This window comes from Mizuhopecten yessoensis, unplaced genomic scaffold (genome assembly GCF_002113885.1).
Source record: "Mizuhopecten yessoensis strain PY_sf001 unplaced genomic scaffold, ASM211388v2 scaffold2369, whole genome shotgun sequence".
NCBI lineage: Eukaryota > Metazoa > Mollusca > Bivalvia > Pectinida > Pectinidae > Mizuhopecten > Mizuhopecten yessoensis.
In genome coordinates this window covers 288,599-311,073 of record NW_018404512.1, presented here as the reverse complement: position 1 = coordinate 311,073, position 22,475 = coordinate 288,599, and the positions used below count along the sequence as shown (strand labels likewise).

At 38.8% G+C, this 22,475-nt stretch overlaps 1 protein-coding gene across 7 annotated transcripts in view; it reads right to left on the bottom strand.

Moving 5' to 3' along the window:
- The window catches only part of LOC110445782, a 99,250-nt gene that overhangs the window by 44,245 nt on the left and 32,530 nt on the right, over positions 1-22,475 (bottom strand). For all 7 annotated transcript variants that reach the window (XM_021490564.1, XM_021490567.1, XM_021490568.1 and 4 more), the window contains exon 3: positions 11,377-11,496. In XM_021490564.1, the coding sequence (XP_021346239.1) occupies positions 11,377-11,496 (120 nt within the window). The remainder of the gene's footprint in view (positions 1-11,376; positions 11,497-22,475) is intronic.

Genomic DNA, 22,475 nt, shown 5'->3' with positions numbered 1-22,475 from the left:
TTTTTGTAGTGTGTGAAGCACACAAACAAACACAGCATGCAATTGCAAGAGGATCAATAACTGTGGTCAATGCTCACAAACTCATTTATAAAGATCTCATTTTAGACAACACAAAAACAAATTGTTTATCAAAGATTTCAAACAGACAAGTATTTTGGATGACATATGGCAATTAGAATTCATGGATCATATATTGTAAACCTTAAAAAAAGGCATAAAATGAAAAAGACCGTTTATGTGATGGAGATCTTTAATCCCATCATCACCAAACCTTCATCCCTTTTGCCATAATGTATATGAAAATATGGCCTGTAGTCAAGGATACTGTATATGTCAATATAGCCTATAGTCAAGGATACTATATATGTCAAAAAAGCCTATAGTCAAGGATACTATATATGTCAATATAGCCTATAGTCAAGGATACTATATATGTCAAAATTCCCTGTATTCAAGAATACTGTATATGTCAATGTAGTCTGTAGTTAAGGATACTATATATGTCAAAATTCTCTGTAATCAAGGATACTGTATATGTCAATATAGCCTATAGTCAAGGATACTATATATGTCAAAATTCCCTGTAATCAAGGATACTGCATATGTCAATAGTCTGTAGTTAAGGATACTATATATGTCAATAGTCTGTAGTCAAGGATACTATATATGTCAATATAGCCTGTAGTCAATGATACTGTATATGTCAAATATAGTCTGTAGTTAAGGATACTATATATGTCAACATAGACTGTAGTCAATGATACTGTATATGTCAATATAGCCTGTAGTCAAGGATACTGTATATGTCAATATAGCCTGTAGTCAAGGATACTGTATATGTCAATATAGCCTGTAGTTAAGGATACTGTATATGTCAAATATAGCCTGTAGTTAAGGATACTACATATGTCAATATAGTCTGTAGTCAATGATACTATATATGTCAATATAGCCTGTAGTCAAGGATACTGTATATGTCAATAGTCTGTAGTCCATGATACTGTATATGTCAAAAGTCTGTAGTCCATGATACTATATATGTCAATAGTCTGTAGTCCATGATACTGTATATGTCAATAGTCTGTAGTCCATGATACTGTATATGTCAATAGTCTGTAGTCCATGATACTGTATATGTCAATAGTCTGTAGTCCATGATACTGTATATGTCAATAGTCTGTAGTCCATGATACTGTATATGTCAATAGTCTGTAGTCCATGATACTGTATATGTCAATAGTCTGTAGTCCATGATACTGTATATGTCAATAGTCTGTAGTCCATGATACTGTATATGTCAATAGTCTGTAGTCCATGATACTGTATATGTCAATAGTCTGTAGTCCATGATACTGTATATGTCAATAGTCTGTAGTCCATGATACTGTATATGTCAATAGTCTGTAGTCCATGATACTGTATATGTCAATAGTCTGTAGTCCATGATACTGTATATGTCAATAGTCTGTAGTCCATGATACTGTATATGTCAATAGTCTGTAGTCCATGATACTGTATATGTCAATAGTCTGTAGTCCATGATACTGTATATGTCAATAGTCTGTAGTCCATGATACTGTATATGTCAATAGTCTGTAGTCCATGATACTGTATATGTCAATAGTCTGTAGTCCATGATACTGTATATGTCAATAGTCTGTAGTCCATGATACTGTATATGTCAATAGTCTGTAGTCCATGATACTGTATATGTCAATAGTCTGTAGTCCATGATACTGTATATGTCAATAGTCTGTAGTCCATGATACTGTATATGTCAATAGTCTGTAGTCCATGATACTGTATATGTCAATAGTCTGTAGTCCATGATACTGTATATGTCAATAGTCTGTAGTCCATGATACTGTATATGTCAATAGTCTGTAGTCCATGATACTGTATATGTCAATAGTCTGTAGTCCATGATACTGTATATGTCAATAGTCTGTAGTCCATGATACTGTATATGTCAATAGTCTGTAGTCCATGATACTGTATATGTCAATAGTCTGTAGTCCATGATACTGTATATGTCAATAGTCTGTAGTCCATGATACTGTATATGTCAATAGTCTGTAGTCCATGATACTGTATATGTCAATAGTCTGTAGTCCATGATACTGTATATGTCAATAGTCTGTAGTCCATGATACTGTATATGTCAATAGTCTGTAGTCCATGATACTGTATATGTCAATAGTCTGTAGTCCATGATACTGTATATGTCAATAGTCTGTAGTCCATGATACTGTATATGTCAATAGTCTGTAGTCCATGATACTGTATATGTCAATAGTCTGTAGTCCATGATACTGTATATGTCAATAGTCTGTAGTCCATGATACTATATATGTCAATAGTCTGTAGTCCATGATGAATGCTGCCTGCATGTTGTAGATGTATGTGAATGTTATACATGCACGTCAATACATGTTCTAGTTTCCTGTTTCTACATGAATCTCCATGATAACAGAAAAAACATATAATGGATATATATCTATTAGATCGAGAATGATATATTACATTTTTCCTGATTGATCAATAAAATTCCAGTCTATTTTATGTCCTATATTTAAATCTAACATATATATCATATAACAGAAATTCAGATCCAAGATTCAATCTAATAAAAATCCCTTCAGAACTGATACAAATTTCCCCTGTATATTTGATTAATGTTTCACTGTGTAAGAACAGTATGTTTCTATTGCTTCTCTTTTATTTCAGGACAATCAATATTGTGTTTTTCTTTTATATCTCACATCTCACAAAAACATTCAAACAGAGAAACACAAAAACAAATTGGAAATTTCCTGAAATAAGAAACTGAAAATTATCAAAATGCATCCTTCTGCACTGTGATTGACTCAATGGGAAATTTGAAGATAAAATCTGATATTCTACATATCTATAATTCATATAATCGATGTACTTTTGTGTGAATATTTCTCACTAATTTCCTCAACATTAACCTGAACAGGCGGCAACACCATTGTCGGAACCAAAATTACAATTTCAGAATGTGTTTCGAAAACAAGACCATTTCAGCAAACATGTCCCCTGTAACAATAGATATCTTATAAGATGATCCTAACCAACACTCACTGATAAGGGAACGCCTATAAACACAATCAACATAGGTCCTGGAGGAGAAAGAGGCCGGTCTGACAGTCTGACTAGATGATGCTGGAGACAACATGGACTTACATAACAGTGGGTAGAGATGTAATCTGTGTTTAAAGGCATGTGTAATACTTTGATCTCAACGTGATAGGAAAGTCTGTTACCTCAGGGAGACAAGTCATCACCATAACCTATCAGAACATGATGCATACAAACAGTCACCGGCAACTCTGAAGAAGAAAGTCTGACTGGGTCTATTCTTAACCAACCTCACAAGTAAAGATGTTTAGTATGACTATTAATTAAGATAAATCTCGGTGGTAACACTGAATCATGTAAGTCTCTGTACCAGGTCACCCTGACCAGTGGTAACACTGAATCATGTAAGTCTCTGAACCAGGTCACCCCTGACCTGTGGTAACCCTGAATCATGTAAGTCTTGTACCAGGACGCCCCTGACCGGTGGTAACACTGAATCATGGAAGTCTCTGTACCAGGTCACCCCTGACCGGTGGTAATACTGAATCATGTAAGTCTCTGAACCAGGTCACCCCGGCCCTGACCAGTGGTAACGCTGAATCATGGAAGTCTCTGTACCAGGACACACCTGACCAGTGGTAATACTGAATCATGTAAGTCTCTGTACCAAAGTCTCTGTACCAGGTCACCCTGACCAGTGGTAACACTGATTCATGTAAGTCTCTGTACCAGGTCAACCTGACCTGTGGTAACACTGAATCATGTATGACTATTAATTAAGATAAATCTCGGTGGAAACACTGAATCATGTAAGTCTCTGTATCAGGTCACCCCTGACCGGTGGTAATACTGAATCATGTAAGTCTCTGTACCAAGGTCACCCCTGACCGGTGGTAACCCTGAATCATGTAAGTCTTGTACCAGGACGCCCCTGACCGGTGGTAACACTGAATCATGGAAGTCTCTGTACCAGGACACACCTGACCAGTGGTAATACTGAATCATGTAAGTCTCTGTACCAAGGTCACCCCTGACCGGTGGTAACCCTGAATCATGTAAGTCTCTGTACCAAGGTCACCCCTGACCGGTGGTAACCCTGAATCATGTAAGTCTTGTACCAGGACGCCCCTGACCGGTGGTAACACTGAATCATGGAAGTCTCTGTTCCAGGTCACCCTGACCTGTGATAACACTGAATCATGTAAGTCTCTGTAACAGGTCACCCTGACCAGTGGTAACACAGAATCATGTAAGTCTCTGTACCAGGTAACCCCTGACCTGTGGTAGCACTGAATCATGTAAGTCTCTGTACATGTAAGTCTCTGTACCAGGTCCCCCCTGACCTGTGGTAACCCTGAATCATGTAAGTCTCTGTACCAAAGTCTCTGTACCAGGTCACCCTGACCAGTGGTAACACTGAATCACGTAACTCTCTGTACCAGGTCACCCTGAACTGTGGTAACACTGAATCATGTAAGTCTCTGTAACAGGTCACCCTGACCAGTGGTAACACTGATTCATGTAAGTCTCTGTACCAGGTCAACCTGACCTGTGGTAACACTGAATCATGTAAGTCTCTGTTCCAGGTCACCCCTGACCTGTGGTAGCACGGAATCATGTAAGTCTCTGTACCAGGGCACCCTGACCTGTGGTAACACTGAATCATGTAACTCTCTGTACCAGGACACACCTGACCAGTGGTAACACTGAATCATGTAACTCTCTGTACCAGGTCACCCTGACCTGTGGTAACACTGAATAATGTAAGTCTCTGTACCAGGTCACCCTGACCTGGGGTAACACTGAATCATGTAACTCTCTGTACCAGGTCTCCCTGACCTGTGGTAACACTGAATCATGTAAGTCTCTGTACAAGGTCACCCCTGACCTGTGGTAAACCTGAATCATGTAAGTCTCTGTACCAGGTCACCCTGACCAGTGGGAACACTGAATCATGTAAGTCTCTGTACCAGGTCGCCCCTGACCTGTGGTAACACTGAATCATGTAAGTCTCTTTACCAGGTCACCCCGGCCCTGACCAGTGGTAACACTGAATCATGGAAGTCTCTGTACCAGGACACACCTGACCAGTGGTAATACTGAATCATGTAACTCTCTGTACCAGGTCACCCCTGACCAGTGGTAACACTGAATCATGGAAGTCTCTGTACCAGGACACACCTGACCAGTGGTAACACTGAATCACGTAACTCTCTGTACCAGGTCACCCTGACCTGTGGTAACCCTGAATCATGTAAGTCTCTGTACAAGGTCACACCTGACCTGTGGTAACCCTGAATCATGTAAGTCTCTGTACCAGGTCACCCCGGCCCTGACCAGTGGTAACGCTGAATCATGGAAGTCTCTGTACCAGGTCACCCTGACCTGTAGTAACACTGAATCATGTAAGTCTCTGTACCAGGCCACCCTGACCTGTGGTAACACTGAATCATGTAAGTCTCTGTACAAGGTCACCTCTGACCTGTGGTAACCCTGAATCATGTAAGTCTCTGTACAAGGTCACCCCTGACCTGTGGTAACCCTGAATCATGTAAGTCTCTGTACCAGGTCACCCCTGACCTTTGGTAACACTGAATCATGTAAGTCTCTGTACGAGGTCACCCCTGACCAGTGGTAACACTGAATCATGTAAGTCTCTGGACCAGGTCACCCCTGACCTGTGGTAACACTGAATCTTGTAAGTCTCTGTACCAGGTCACCCCTGACCTTTGGTAACTCTGAATCATGTAAGTCTCTGTACCAGGTCACCCCTGACCTGTGGTAACACTGAATCTTGTAAGTCTCTGTACCAGGTCACCCCTGACCTTTGGTAACACTGAATCATGTAAGTCTTTGTACCAGGTCACCCCTGACCAGTGGTAACACTGAATCATGTAAGTCTCTGGACCAGGTCACCCCTGACCTGTGGTAACACTGAATCTTGTAAGTCTCTGTACCAGGTCACCCCTGACCTTTGGTAACTCTGAATCATGTAAGTCTCTGTACCAGGTCACCCCGGCCCTGACCAGTGGTAACACTGAATCCTGTAAGTCTCTGTACCAGGCCACCCTGACCAGTGGTAACACTGAATTATGTAAGTCTCTGTATCAGGTCCCCCCTGACCAGTGGTAACACTGAATCATGTAAGTCTCTGTTCCAGGTCACCCTGACCAGTGGTAACACTGAATTATGTTGTAAGTCTCTGTACCAGGTCACCCTGACCAGTGGTAACACTGAATTATGTAAGTCTCTGTATCAGGTCACCCCTGACCAGTGGTAACACTGAATCATGTAAGTCTCTGTACCAGGTCACCCCTGACCGGGGGTAACACTGAATCATGTAAGTCTCTGTTCCAGGTCACCCTGACCAGTGGTAACACTGAATCATGTAAGGCTCTGTACCAGGTCACCCCTGACCGGTGGTAACACTGAATCATGTAAGTCTCTGTTCCAGGTCACCCCTAACCGGTGGTAACACTGAATCATGTAAGTCTCTGTACCAGGTCACCCTGACCATTGGCAACACTGAATCATGTGAGTCTCTGTACCAGGCCACCCTGACCATTGGCAACACTGAATCATGTAATTCTCTGTTCCAGGTCCCCCCTAACCGGTGGTAACACTGAATTATGTAAGTCTCTGTATCAGGTCACCCCTGACCTCTGGTAACACTGAATCGTGTAACTCTCTGTACCAGGACACACTTGACAAGTGGTCACACTGAATCATGTAACTCTCTGTCCCAGGTCACCCCTGACCCGTGGTAACACTGAATCTTGTAACTCTCTGTACCAGGTCACCCTGACCTGTGGTAACACTGAATCATTGAAGTCTCTGTACCAGGTCACCCTGACCATTGGTAACACTGAATCATGTAAGTCTCTGTACCAGGTCACCCCTGACCAATCCTAAGTGTAACCCTATCATAGATATATTGTTGCATGAAATTTTTAAATATTTCCTCAAAAATGGTTGCTTAATTTAAAGGAATATATTGATGTGACACTGTTTTTGAAAATTTTCAATGAACCAATAATCATGAAATTTCAACTGATTGTTACCAATAGTAATTGGTTAAGATTTCAGCATTTCATGATACAATATTGAGATATATCAGTTTTCTGATATATTGTGACTTAATTTACTATGAGCAGTCCAATATATGTACCTGTTGGGCAGATGGAGCTAAAGATAGTCAGTGTATCTGAACAAAAATCTTCCTAATACAAGTGTGACATCCTAAATGTAGAAATAATTTCTTTCTATACAAACATGACCAAGAGACCCACATAATATTCGAAAAGTGACCTTAGTATATTTATAACAAGCATATGATACCGAAGTATAGCACAGAAATACATCTCCCATTTAATGGTATAGACACAGTATTGTTTGTGACTAACCATCCAGTCGTGATTCAAAGATCCTGCTATCTTTTTAAAAGTAACACAAAACATTTTTGAATATGTTTATACTGCAATGGGTATAGTAGAAACATTTGCAGTCGGCTAACCAGTATCAATTTGAGTAAGTTTTAACCACATCAGCAATGCATCAACACTTTTCATTGGTTAATAACCATGTATTAATGGCCAATAGACCATATGTAAATAGCTTGACTGTTACAGTACAATACTAAATACTAGGAGAAAAATGCATACTTAAACCATATATCATACGTTATACACCCATGGACAAAACTTAGGCTTAAATTTTGGAAACCAAAGGCAACCCAACCCGATGGACAAATAAAATCTTTGGCAGCTGTGTTTCAGAGTCACCTCACGAGGACATGAGCAGTGTTGACAGTACTAGTCCAGGACAGGGCGTGAGCGGTGTGGACAGTCCAGGACATGAAGCGCTAACGTACAGTCAATTGTCAGCTTCAGACTGTCTGTTGTTGTTAATCCTCTCATCCATCAAGCTCAACCGACCTTCAACCTTTTCTGGGTTGACTGACCAACAGTTTTGTGTGACTATCGTAATTACACAGGGTAATTAGTTACATAGATACTGTCTACGTTTCCATTAAAACCTGTTACCATAGTGACATGGCTAACACTCATGGGTCACAAATAGTCTCCTGGTCATCGGCCAATGTGTCTGTCACTGGGTGGATTCTGTAGAATCTTAAGTGTACAGTGTCTCCAGTTGTTTAGCCATCCAATCCCCAGACAATTCCTTATAAATGTTTCAGTTACATTAGGAAGTATTAAACAAAATACTATAGGGGGTTTGTTTATAGACCTCATTTCATCATACTGTTAATTTACTCATTTTCTTTGTTTTTTCTTTTAAATTTTGGTTAATAAATCAATGAATATATATATATGTCCACAAACTAATAAAACAAAAAATATCTGTAAGACATGAACACCTATCGAAAAAAACTTTAATATTTGACATTCCTACAAATATAACAAAATGCTGATCATGCCATAATGAAACTTAGACATCATGAAAAACAAACTCTTTCATAAGGTATGATCATGGTTGATGAATTTGGTTTGACTTTTGAGAATGTCTTGATTTATATTCTTTGTCTTTAAGTTTTATTAAAAAGTTTTAAGGAATGAAGTCACCTGAGAGCAGGGACATCTGCCTTGACCTTTGGCACCTGGAAACATGAACTTATCACAGGAATTTTCAAAATTGACCTTTATGTTTGATCAAAATCCTTTCAAAGAATGAAGTCACCAGAGCTGTAATGCTGAGTTTGTTGATATCATTAAAGGTGGCCATTGCCTTGGGTTTAAAACCAGGAAACAACAACACATCCAAACAACTGGTATTCTCTGAAGCTGGAGTGATACCACTAAATCACTGACAGATTTCTGTAATGTACGGGTGACCTTGACCCTGGTATCCTTACAAGATATCAACCCCCCCTCCCCTCCCCCTCTGATATTCCTGGACAGAAACACATTGTTAAGTGTAGGATCAGCGATGTGAATAGGTCCTTAACTCAACTCCTACAATTACAGTTTTTGTTTTTGGATTTTATATCTGTTCCAAATACTGGAAAATTTAGCAAACATATTTCGGTGAAATACATAACTCATCTGCAGAAATTTACTTTCATAATAGTGACAATATCAATATATTCTAACTTGATTGTACATGTATTCGTTTTCTTAAGACAACCACACTATCTGGGTAAGAACTTTATATGGATGTGGACATTATTTTTTTTATAATGTAAAATGCATGAAAACAAGCCATGAACAAATTTCTTAACTGTTTTTGTTTCAATTCCTATCTATAAATTCATGCACAAACATTTTTTTATTTTTTTATTTGGAGAATGAAGAAACCCAAGAACCTGAAAAGTATATTTGTTATACAGTATGGTTTATTTAGATAAAATTATGGGAACACTTACTGTAAATTTGTAACATATATTAACAGTTCTGCTCTCCTCATCAGTTCAACAGAGAAGCTTATAATATTTCTGCTCTGCAGAAAGAGCAGTTGAAACGGTTAGCCTCTAGCACAGGTGCTGACAGGCTTGGTTTTGCTAGAAATACTCAAATACCAGTATTGCAATCACATATATAACTTTATTCCAAATTTGAATTTCTGTCGTGTAATTGGTCTGATGCGTTACTATGACAACAAACTATTGTGCCATCCTTTCATTCCTTTCCACCAAAGTGGTCTAATCCTGTTAAACAACATTGAAAGCCTAGGATTTAACAACTGAGGGGAAGCTGTCAGAGCAGGTTAAATTGTTCATTTTCAAGCAAGCCATGTAATTCTAGAAGTTCTAATAGCTTTCTTAACCTTGTTATTGATCCAAAATGTTTTCACAACATTGCTTGGAAATAATTAGGAAAACTTGACATTTTAGGAGATTGCTGAAGTGATGAGCCTGAAATGAGTGTCCCTGCTAGCCCAGTGTGCCTACCTTAACCATGGTAGTCTAAATAATACATGAGGGTCTTACCTTAACCATAACTGAAGTCCAAACAAAACACACGGTCCCTGTCTACCTTAACCTTGCTAGTCTAAACAATACACGAGGGTCCCTGCCTTCTTTTACCTTACTAGTCTAAACAATACACGAGGGTTCCTGCCTACCTTTACCTTGCTAGTCTAAACAATACACGAGGGTCCCTGTCTACCTTAACCTTGATAGTCTACACAATACATGAGGGTCCCTGCCTACCTTAACCTTGCTAGTCTACACAATACACGAGGGTCCCTGCCTACCTTAACCTTACTAGTCTAAACAATACACGAGGGTCCCTGTCTACCTTTACCTTGCTAGTCTAAACAATACACGAGGGTCCCTGTCTACCTTTACCTTGCTAGTCTAAACAATACACGAGGGTCCCTGCCTACCTTAACCTTGCTAGTCCAAACAAAACACAGGGTTTCTGCCTACCTTAACCTTGCTAGTCAAAGCAAAACCCCGGGTCCCTGCCTACCTTAACTTTGCTAGTCCAAACAAAACATGAGGGTCCCTGCCTACCTTAACCTTACTAGTCTAAACGATACACGAGGGTCCCTGTCTACCTAAACCTTACTAGTCTAAACAATACACGAGGGTCCCTGCCTACCTTAACCTTACTAGTCTAAACAATACACGAGGGTCCCTGTCTACCTTAACCTTACTAGTCTAAACAATACACGAGGGTTCCTGCCTACCTTTACCTTGCTAGTCTAAACAATACACGAGGGTCCCTGCCTACCTTAACCTTGCTAGTCCAAACAAAACACCGGATCCCTGCCTACCTTAACCTTGCTAGTGTAAACAATACACGAGGGTCCCTGCCTACCTTAACCTTACTAGTCTACACAATACACGAGGGTCCCTGCCTACTTTTACCTTACTAGTCTAAACAATACACGAGGGTTCCTGCCTACCTTAACCTTACGAGTCCAAACAATAAACAAGGGTCCCTGCCTACCTTAACCTTGCTAGTCCAAACAAAACACCGGATCCCTGCCTACCTTAACCTTGCTAGTCTAAACAAAACACTGGATCCCTGCCTACCTTAACCTTGCTAGTGTAAACAATACACGAGGGTCCCTGCCGAACCTTAACCCTTTCACCACTATAGACCATAATGGATTCATCCAGATCAATGCATTGTAGAGTCTACTTAAGTTATATAGGGGTGAAAGGGTTAACCTTGCTAGTCTAAACAATACACGATGGGTCCCTGCCTACCTTAACCACACTAGTCTATTTGGCTGGCATCAAGTTCATTGCTTCGGTCTAGATCTACCATACTGTGTTTTAGATCTGTCAGATATAATGTAACTTACTTGATGTAGTATGGCTTGTCGTTTTTGTCCATTGCACATTCCCAGCCATAAGGCAGTCCCAGAGCTCCAGGGTCCCAGTTGTCCAGAGGGGGTACCCATGATGACACTTGGTTACCATGACTGCAACAAATCAAAAGGCTTCTGTAAATTTACATTCAATGAATATACCAAAATCTACATATGTTCCATATTTATTTTCAACTGATTTTACACTCTTTCATGATGCTTCAGAACATGAAATTTCATCAAATTGAGCCAGACATATACAAATGAGGACACATACGTATTGTAAATTACGATGTACGGTAAAACTTTTATATAATGCTCCTCGCTTCATTTGCCACCTCACTTACTGCCAGTATATTTCACTGTCCATTTTTCTCTTTCTATTTCTTAAGAATTCTTTTAAAAGTTTCTTTCAATTAATCACCAAACCCCTCTATAACGCCAAAATTTATCTGGACAAATGGTGGCACAATATTACAAGGGTTTACTGCATTGTCAGTGGTAGTCCGTTACAGATAAATAAATCCTGTATAGTTTGTAAAACAGTACAAGTTAATGAAAATATAATACTGTGAAAAATGACAAATGTTCATATGGCTTATCACTGTCAATTTTTGTAACATATCATCAATTTTAAAGGAGGATTCATCGATATTTACATCAGAGTAATACATGTCAATTGGGTGTCACTCTTTTTTAGTTGATGACATTGTTTAGGTTGGAGTAAGGTTTGGACTTGGAGGCATTCCCTTTGAAAACCTCGAGAAATCCTTGGACCCGTACCTTGTGTATGTTTTGCCTATATATATATAGCCTCTGTATACCTTGAAATCTGCCCCTTCATTAGTTGTGATCAATCCCTATAGCCTGATGTAACCATTTCTACTAATTACCTTGTATACATCAATATATTTCATTGTCCATTTTTCTCTTTTTCTTTCTTTCTTAAGAATTCTTCTATAAGTTTCCCTCAATTTATTACCAAACCCCTCTATATCGACAATAATTATCTGGACAAATGGTGGCAGTATTACAAGGTTTTACTGCATTGTCAGTTGTATATTCCGGCAAGGGGCCCAGGACCCTAGAACCATCCACTAAATAAAACCATAGTAATAACTCTATAGCCCTGTCTTAATATTGTACACAGATTATGTATATATAGAGGTTTAGTAATGGGGACAACTAAATAACTTGTATCTGGAATAGCTACACAATGTATAGAAATTAGAGATTCGCAATTAGTATGAATACAGAAATGATTGCCAATTCCCTCCAAAATGTGGAGTAGCAGTCTAGGTCGAATCATTACAGACATCTGATGTGCCCATCAGTCGTCTTTGATTGTTTCTGTCCTGAAAATTTCATCAATACTATCAGGACGTAGTCCAATACAGGGGCCAAAGAATTCAGATTCTGACCCCAATGTTGATGCCAGTCAGAATATTTTATTCGCAAATTATGGATATAGGGTTCTGTCCAAGTGTTTCTCTTGTTAACCAGGGCACTGACTGAATACTGATAGGAAACCAGTCACATGTGGATACCGTATATGTCACAAGAAAACAAAAGACCATCAAGATCTCCGTTGTAGAGTCATGTTTAAAGACAATACATGTTTAAAGACAATCACTGAAGACATGACAGTTTAACCAAAAATCACCAAGGCTATTTCACTTCAATCATCAATCACAAAGATTTTCACATTATAGGATGCCTTGAGAACCATATGTGTAGGGAAATTTATGCTGATCCGACAATTCCTCTGCCAATAACATGGGCGAATACCCCTGTGTAAAATATTCTATGTTTACATTACATCGTAAACAACTTACTTCAGCACCGTCAAATGTTAGTGCATATTATAATTAACGGATTAGTGCATTGATGGGTTTAAATGGGGCACCCACAATGTATTCATTGGAAAACAATATATAGACACTTCAATATTTAGCTCTTTCATAATAAAACAAGATTACCACTAAAACATGTATATTTACTGTATATACTTATACAGCAGTAGAAACTCATCAAACCTAACTAGTTCAGATAAACAAGACAGAAATAATTTGGTACCATATTACTTCAATTTACATGTAACAGAATGTTTAGGATAAAAGAATATTAAGCACCAATTTGACTGACAGGGATGTGCATGTAAAGTGTGTACATGTGGCTAAAATTAGGGCACAGACAACTGCCTCAATGTGCTCTACATAATCTGAGTTAACAGTGGGTTTGAAGGATCAGTGAAGTTCCTATTAATTAGCAAGCACCTGTATGAAGTAGACCCCATCTACGATCAATGTCTAAAGCCAGTCAGTATTGTAAATGAAAACTAACATGAATTTTTATGTGAACACTGCGCCTGTGATGTTGAGATAATGCTGTTATGAAATTCCACTTGAAATTCCCCAAACAGGAAGTTTGTCTGCATTGTTAGCTTGATGCATCCTCTTATTCTAAACATTTTGTGGAATTAGGACATTTCATCAAACTTCATTCTTGTTTAAGAAATGACCATAAATACAATACTTTCACGTAAATTAAAAAAAACAATTATGCTCAAAGATTCTAATACATGGAATTCTAATACATGGAATTCTAATACATGGAATCAGTGGCTTGGTAAGATGATGAGGCTAATACAATTGTTATTTGATGTCAAGTCAATACCACCTTCCTCCACACCCTACATATAGTATCTGTTCCTGATCTCAGACTCTGTTCATGTTTTTAGTTACAAAGAGTTTAAGTCTGTAAAGCATTGCTTTGTGGAGCCACAGACACTACCTGTCGTCCTTATCGTAGGACTAAAGCTAGTACAGATCCCCAGCACTCCACTGTCAGATGTAACAAAAGAGCACGGGGAATCAAGGGTTCTAAGCGTGCAATCCATGTATACATCTTAACATAATGTTGGAAGAGGTTACATACTGGAATCGTCGACCAATATCATCTTACAGATGATCTCGGCTCTGTCAAAACCCCTAACGTCATCTTCTGACATTTTGAACCTCAAATTACTTGAATCCTGAAGATTATTAACTGCTGTGTACCCCTGTTCTGTCATTTGGGATTCAATTCTATATCATCTGTAAATCAAGGGACATCTGAATCATATATATCATGTAACAGGTTGAGTTAAACACAAGAATGTATGCCAAATGTATCCCTGTTGTTCACCTACACCTTCCACCTGTCTGGATGGTTTGTTCTCACTCATTCAATGGTTACAATCACAGAGCAAAATCACAAACAATTCTAATAGTTTCACACTCGGAGGCAACAATCACTCAAAATCTAATGGCTAAAACACAAAATCAAATAGCCATGTGGACAGGAGGCACAGTGGAGGGTGCATATGTTTTTTTAGTCTAGGTGCTCAAGTTTACTCCCACATTAAGACCTCCCTGAACATTTTCGCCTGGGGCTATCAAGATTATTTATAATAAGTTTACAAAATTTGCTTTTCGATTGTAAAAATTCAAACAAGAGGCCCAAGGGCCTTAGCGGTCACCTGAGTTATATCATAGATACTGGTAGCTTTATTTTATTGTTTAGATGTGATGTGGAAATCAGCATGTAAACTAAGTGAAATACAATACTTGTCATGTCATCAATGGATAAGAATTTGAAAATATTGGTAAATGTTCCCTTTGGGGCCCCGCCCTAGCCCCTGGGGATGGGGCAGGAATCCTAATTTTACAAAGTAAAACTCTCATTTACCCAAGATGATTCTGACTAAGTTTGAGCAATTTTCTGCTGAAAATGGATAAAATATATACCGAAAAGTGTTATTTCCCTATATAAACTATATTAAACGTTAACCCCTCCCCAAGGGAGAACGGATAGCTCGGGGTCCTGATATTTTCAATTTAAATAAAGCCCCTGATGATCTTTCTTTCCACGTAAAGAAAATCACTGTAGTACCTCTGAGTCTGGAGAAGAAGATTTTTGAAATATTGATTAATTTTCCCTTTGGGGCCCCGCCCTGGCCCCAGGGGTCGGGGTAGGAATCTCAATTTTACAATTTGAAACCATCTACCTCCAAGGATAATTCTCACCAAGTAAAAATAATTTCCTACAGAAAGTTGTCAAAATATACCCAAAAGTGTTATTTCCCTATATAAACTATAGTAAACTTTACCCCCTCCCCAAGGGAGAACGGATAGCTCGGGGGTCCTGAAATTTACAATTTAAGTAAAGCCCCTGATGATCTTTCTTTCCACGTAGAGAAAATCACTGTAGTACCTCTGAGTCTGGAGAAGAAGATTTTTGAAATATTGATTAATTTTCCCTTTGGGGCCCCGCCCTGGCCCCAGGGGTCGGGGTAGGAATCTCAATTTTACAATTTGAAACCATCTACCTCCAAGGATAATTCTCACCAAGTAAAAATAATTTCCTACAGAAAGTTGTCAAAATATACCCAAAAGTGTTATTTCCCTATATAAACTATAGTAAACTTTACCCCCTCCCCAAGGGAGAACGGATAGCTCGGGGGTCCTGAAATTTACAATTTAAGTAAAGCCCCTGATGATCTTTCTTTCCACGTAGAGAAAATCACTGTAGTACCTCTGAGTCTGGAGAAGAAGATTTTTGAAATATTGATTAATTTTCCCTTTGGGGCCCCGCCCTGGCCCCAGGGGTCGGGGTAGGAATCTCAATTTTACAATTTGAAACCATCTACCTCCAAGGATAATTCTCACCAAGTAAAAATAATTTCCTACAGAAAGTTGTCAAAATATACCCAAAAGTGTTATTTCCCTATATAAACTATAGTAAACTTTACCCCCTCCCCAAGGGAGAACGGATAGCTTGGGGGTCCTGAAATTTACAATTTAAGTAAAGCGCCTGATGATCTTTCTTTCCACGTAGAGAAAATCACTGTAGTACCTGGGAGTCTGGAGAAGAAGATTTTTGAAATATTGGATAATTTTCCCTTTGGGGCCCCGCCCTGGCCCCAGGGGTTGGGGTAGGAATCTCAATTTTACAATTTTGAAGCCTCATCTACCAAGGATGATTCTGACCAAGTTTGAAAAAAATCCATCCACAGGTTCTTGAGAAGAAGTTGAAAATGTAAAAGTTTACGCACGACGCACGACGGACGACGGACGACGGGCGACGGACGACGACGGACGAAAAGCGATTGGAATAGGTCACTTGAGCAAAGCTCAGGTGACCTAATGATATAATCACACAAAATCAAATGGTTTCACTGTCATACTTATTCACTGGGCCACCAACACACTGGTTTGATAGACAGTCACGTTATCGATAGTCAGGTAAATTGGGGAGTACCGTTCTAATTCTAATGGGATATATGTCAAATATTCTGTTTTCATTTAAATAATCCATGTTCTCAAAGACGACATCCATGTCAAAGTGTATCTTACGTTGTCATGGTTACACTTTAACCTCACTTTGTCTACCCCTGAGAGCTGTGCTCTAGAACCCTGAATGAGCAGTGGACTTATCCCTCAGAAAACATTTCTAAAGGAGGTTGATGGGAAATCTTTACTCTATGACAAGAAATCAATTTGTGGCTTTTCTTTCAAAACCTCTCTGTGGACCTGATTGTGAGTCGGTTAGAGGAACTTGGTGGCTAGGACGGAACATATATCAATGGCACTGTGTTACCATGTCGATCTGAACACGACAGAAGCTTTGATTGGTGGAGTCAATAGCAACGTTTTCCTCTGATTTACAGCAATACAAAATTTAAGTGTACACCACTCCTCCCTGGAACAAGACATTAGACAATCCCAAGTGGAATTAACAAGCACAGATCACTGTAGAGATCACCATCAAGTGATAGCTAACGATGGTTTACAGGGTTTCTGTGCTGTTAAGGATATATACTGCCTTACAGTCGCCTATAAATCTTTCTTCAAAAGAGTTCCACAAAAGAAAACCCTATTAAATATGTTTATAAAAGGTAATTTAGGGGGTGGATTAAATTGATAACACCTACAGGAACTTACCATATTCTGATTACCAGTGTAATCTTAAAGAAATGCTGAAGTAAGCATATTTAAAAGTAAGGGAGGCAACTCTAAAACAATTAAGTTAAAACATATTGCGATGGTTACACATGTAACAGGCACGATAATGTCCCTTTAACAAATTCCTTGAGATATTTAATTTCTGTATCATCTTCCAAGCACAACATGTAAATTGTCAATACATTTGTACAACACAACTTACATGTGTGACCAGTTTTGATGTTAATATTGTGTTATACAGGTTTCTATATGTTCAGTTTTCACTTATAATCCTAACAAAACTTACAAAAGCTCTTTTTACCATGCAGCTGAATATTTTCATTTTTATTTTTCCCATTCACTTAACCTTTTATTTCATTAGAGTATATATTTCATATTAATCATAAGTACATTAGCTACCTGTGTATACAAATATAATACTTCAAATGTTCTACCATGTTCTTTAAATGACACAACAACCAATTTAAACAGAGATAAAATCCTGTATCTGTGCGTATTGGTATTGCATTCACAACCTATTTCTGTTGGAATCCCAAGTATAAATATCAGGTATAGCTACCCTCCGACTCTAGAACAGTGATATCCAGTGTCAAATTAGGTTTCATCGGGTAATCAATACCAAATGACTTTCAACACTGGTGAACCTAAATATAAATCAAAGTTGGTTTTTTTTTCAATATATTTAACACATATATCAACACAGCCTTTTCAGATGTGCTTCGGGTTTTATAACAGAAGTGCTGCTTCCAAGGAATTCTGGGAAGTTGCAGGTTTTCATTAGTTTCCAGTGCTGTATGATCATTTGTCTTTATTTACCAGTCTGGTTCTGACCTTTAGATACAGACAGGGACATGTCGTGATCAGCAGTGCTGCCACCTAACAGCGGTCCTGTACACCGAGGAACACAGCCAATCAGTCCTGTTTTACTACTTAATCATTGGCTGTCTTCATTTTTTTTTTTTAACTTTTCTCAATTTTTATGAAGATCTATGACAAAACTAAACCAAGCTACAAAACAAAAGCATAGATATGACTGAGCATACAAGCCAGTTATTTAATAACAAGAGGCCCAAGGCCCAGAGCCTTAATAGCTCACCTGGTATTTTATTTTTCTAGTTAAAACCTGCTGGTTTATCAAAGGAGTACAAGAAACAAAGAACTGCATATAAATCTGTTTTGGTGGGAAAGACACCAATAAAATGAGATTCGATGTTATGTCCCAATTTTCCTCTATTTCCCCTATTGGTCCTCACATACGCCTTTTTTATACAAATTAAACAAATTGAGTTTTTTCCCCCTAAGCATGGTTCAGACCACATTTGGTTTAAATCCCTTCATTTGTAATTTGCCCAAAGATTCTCTAGAACAAGTTTGGTTAAAATCCCTTCAACGATACAGAAGGAGAAGGATCTTTAATGTTTTACTCTATTTCCCCTAATGGGCCCCACCAATCTGCCCCAAAGAAGGGGTCCACACACTTCAGTTTATACAAAATTGATTCTTTTGTCCTTAAGCATGCTTCAGACTGCATTTGGTTTAAATCCCTTAACTTGTATAGTAGGAAATAAAAAAATCCTTTATTTCCCCTATTGGGCCCCCGCCCCTCCACCCCCAGAGGGGCCACACCCTCCGTTTATACAAACTTGAGGCTCCTTTGTCCAAAGATGTTCTAGAACAAATTTGGTCAAAATCCTTCTATTGGTTGAGAAGAAGAAGATTTTTTAAAGATTTACCTTTTTCCCCCCTATTTGGCCCCGCCCCTCTGCCCCCAGGGAGACCATAAGCTCCGTTTATACAAAACTGAGAACCCTTTGGCCAATGATGCTCCAGACCAAATTTGGTCAAAATCCTCTGAGCCGTTAAGGAGAAGTAGCGTTTTAAAGGAAAAAGTTGCCGGACGCTGTGCCATGGCATAAGTTCGGGCCAAGTGAGATAAAAATGAAACAGTTACACACCATGTTGTTGCTAGTTATGTAAAGGAATACAGGCTAGAGTGGGCCGAATAGCAGGAAAATCTTCTTACAGTAGATTTCAATTCAAGGTCAGTATTTATTTTCATATTTTAAAGTAATTGTACATACATGGGTTTTTTCCTTAAAATATGTAGCATAACAGTTATATTAAACATCTGATATTCAGCACTTATAAGAAATTGAATCTTACGAAGCTACCCCTACTGTGTTGGTATCTGCCCAGGCATCTAGCTGCAGTAGCCAGCCTGTGCAAAAAAATTGTCTTATCGGATTCATAAGTTGCTATATCATACGGCATAGCAGCTGTAGTTATAAAATACATGTCTATCTAGTCCAGCTGATAGGCTATTTTCAGATAGGACAGCTTAACCAAAAGCTAACTAATCGCACCTAAACAGGACAGCTTACCCCCAGTTATCTAATCATACAGTACCACAGACAGTGTGGCTTAAGGTAATGATGCCACTGAATCAGTTATAATCTCAAAGAATTCTGCTCAGATCTTTTGTTACTTGGGGGGGGGGGATAAGAGTATTTTCCATTATACATAGAAGATGAAGAGCAACCAAAAGGACTTTTTCTGGATTAGAGTTACTTCCTTTGTCAAGATATTAATTTCTCAAAGTTAAGTTTTCCCACTGTGTGTGGTCAGAAAGTTGGGACTCTCTTCATGGGTAGCAACATGAATTAAGAGTAGGATAGCATAGGTTACTGTCATCAGTTAACTGACTAACCAATTCATTTATTGTTTTAATTTCTATTTCCAAATTTTCAAATTCCAAGCAACAATACCAGGTAATAATGCAACTTAACATGTAATTTCAATTAAAAAGGACTCCAACAGATATTTTACAACAGTGATTGTAATATATTTTAACAGAAATTAAACTTGAAGTGCCCTTTACTTTAAACCGCTATCAACCTATTTCACACTACCACAAACATCTAGTTAACCACACTGGTCTACCACATACAGGACAGGTACTTCCCCTTATAGACAACTATATCTCGACTGACAACCTTGTGTCTACATACTTCCCCAGACTGACCACCATTTGTCTATACTACACTCTCTCTATACTGACAACCTTGTGTCTACATACCTCCCCAGACTGACCACCATATGTCTATATTATACTCTCTCTACACTGACCATCTTGTATCTACATACCTCCCCAGACTGACCACCATGTGTCTACTACATTTTCTCTACACTGACCATCTTGTATCTATAAACCTCCCCAGACTGACCACCATGTCTACTATACTCTCTCTATACTGACCATCTTGTATCTATACCTCCCCAGACTGACCACCATGTATCTACTATACTCTCTATACTGACCATCTTGTATCTACATACCTCCCCAGACTGACCACCATGTATCTACTATACTCTCTATACTGACCATCTTGTATCTATATACCTCCCCAGACTGACCACCATGTATCTACTACACTCTCTCTACACTGACCATCTTGTATCTACATACCTCCCCAGACTGACCACCATGTATCTACTACACTCTCTCTACACTGACCATCTTGTATCTACATACCTCCCCAGACTGACCACCATATGTCTATATTATACTCTCTCTACACTGACCATCTTGTATCTACATACCTCCCCAGACTGACCACCATATGTCCACTACACTCTCTCTATACTGACCATCTTGTATCTACATCCCTCCCCAGACTGACCACCATATGTCTACTACACTCTCTCTATACTGACCTCTTGTATCTACATACCTCCCCAGACTGACCACCATGTATCTACTACACTTTCTCTACACTGACCATCTTGTTTCTACATACCTCCCCAGACTGACCACCATGTGTCTACTATACTCTCTCTATACCGAACATCTTGTATCTACATACCTCCCCAGACTGACCACCATGTATCTACTACACTTTCCCTACACTGACCATCTTGTTTCTACATACCTCCCCAGACTGACCACCATGTATCTACTATACTCTCTACACTGACCATCTTGAATCTACATACCTCCCCAGACTGACCACCATGTGTCTACTATACTCTCTCTATACCGACCATCTTGTATCTACATACCTCCCCAGACTGACCACCATATGTCTACTACACTCTCTCTACACTGAACATCTTGTGTCTACATACCTCCCCAGACTGACCACCATATGTTTACTATACTCTCTCTACACTGACCATCTTGTATCTACATACCTCCCCAGACTGACCTCTTTGTGTCTACTATAAGTTTTGCATTTAGCAATTGTGTGAATAAATAGTTCAGACATATTAGTAAAATTTATCTCATCAAATAGTCCATCATCATGTTTGTCTGAAAAAGCTCTGAAGGAAGCCTTTATCGGTTTAAAATGTTTACTCTCAGTTTGAAACTCTGGCGCAAAAATGTTTATTTCTTCAATTATGTAATTGCAAGTCTCACTGCCTACCTTCAAGTCTCACTGCCTACCCCAGACTGAAGTGCTCCTCTATTCTATCCCGAGACGGGAGCACATGGTCCCCTTCACCTGTCTGGTGCCTGATATACACCTGTAACCTACTGTACAGATCTATAACAGGACGATACTAACCAGTCTTACGAGAACATATCCCAGGAATGCATAGATAGGATATAATATCATTTCCATGGTAACCAAAAATGTAAATATCAACCTTTCAATTTTGTAATACAAGTAAACAAGCCATTATAAATTTCTTCACAATAAAATGATGAAAACTACTTATTTATCTTCCGTCAGTATAAACTGGCCATCTCCACTTCTGGAAGCGCCTCAACTTAAGACAAGAGGCCCATGGGCCTTAACGGTCACCTGATATATTTATACAGAGAGTTGATTTTGTTTTTAACATGAACAGAAATATTATTCAAAGTGACAAAAACCAATAAAACCACCTTACTCAATATCTAGCATATAGATTTCAGACTAAAAAGGATTTGAAACTAGCACCTACAGCCCTTGGGGGTAGGGCTGGCTCAAAATTTTCAAAGTATCAAACTGTCAACTCAAGGTTATAATTCCAATCAAGTTATTAACATGTAATATTCAAAGTATCATTTGTCATTGTAAACCATAATAAATTTTGCCCCCCCCC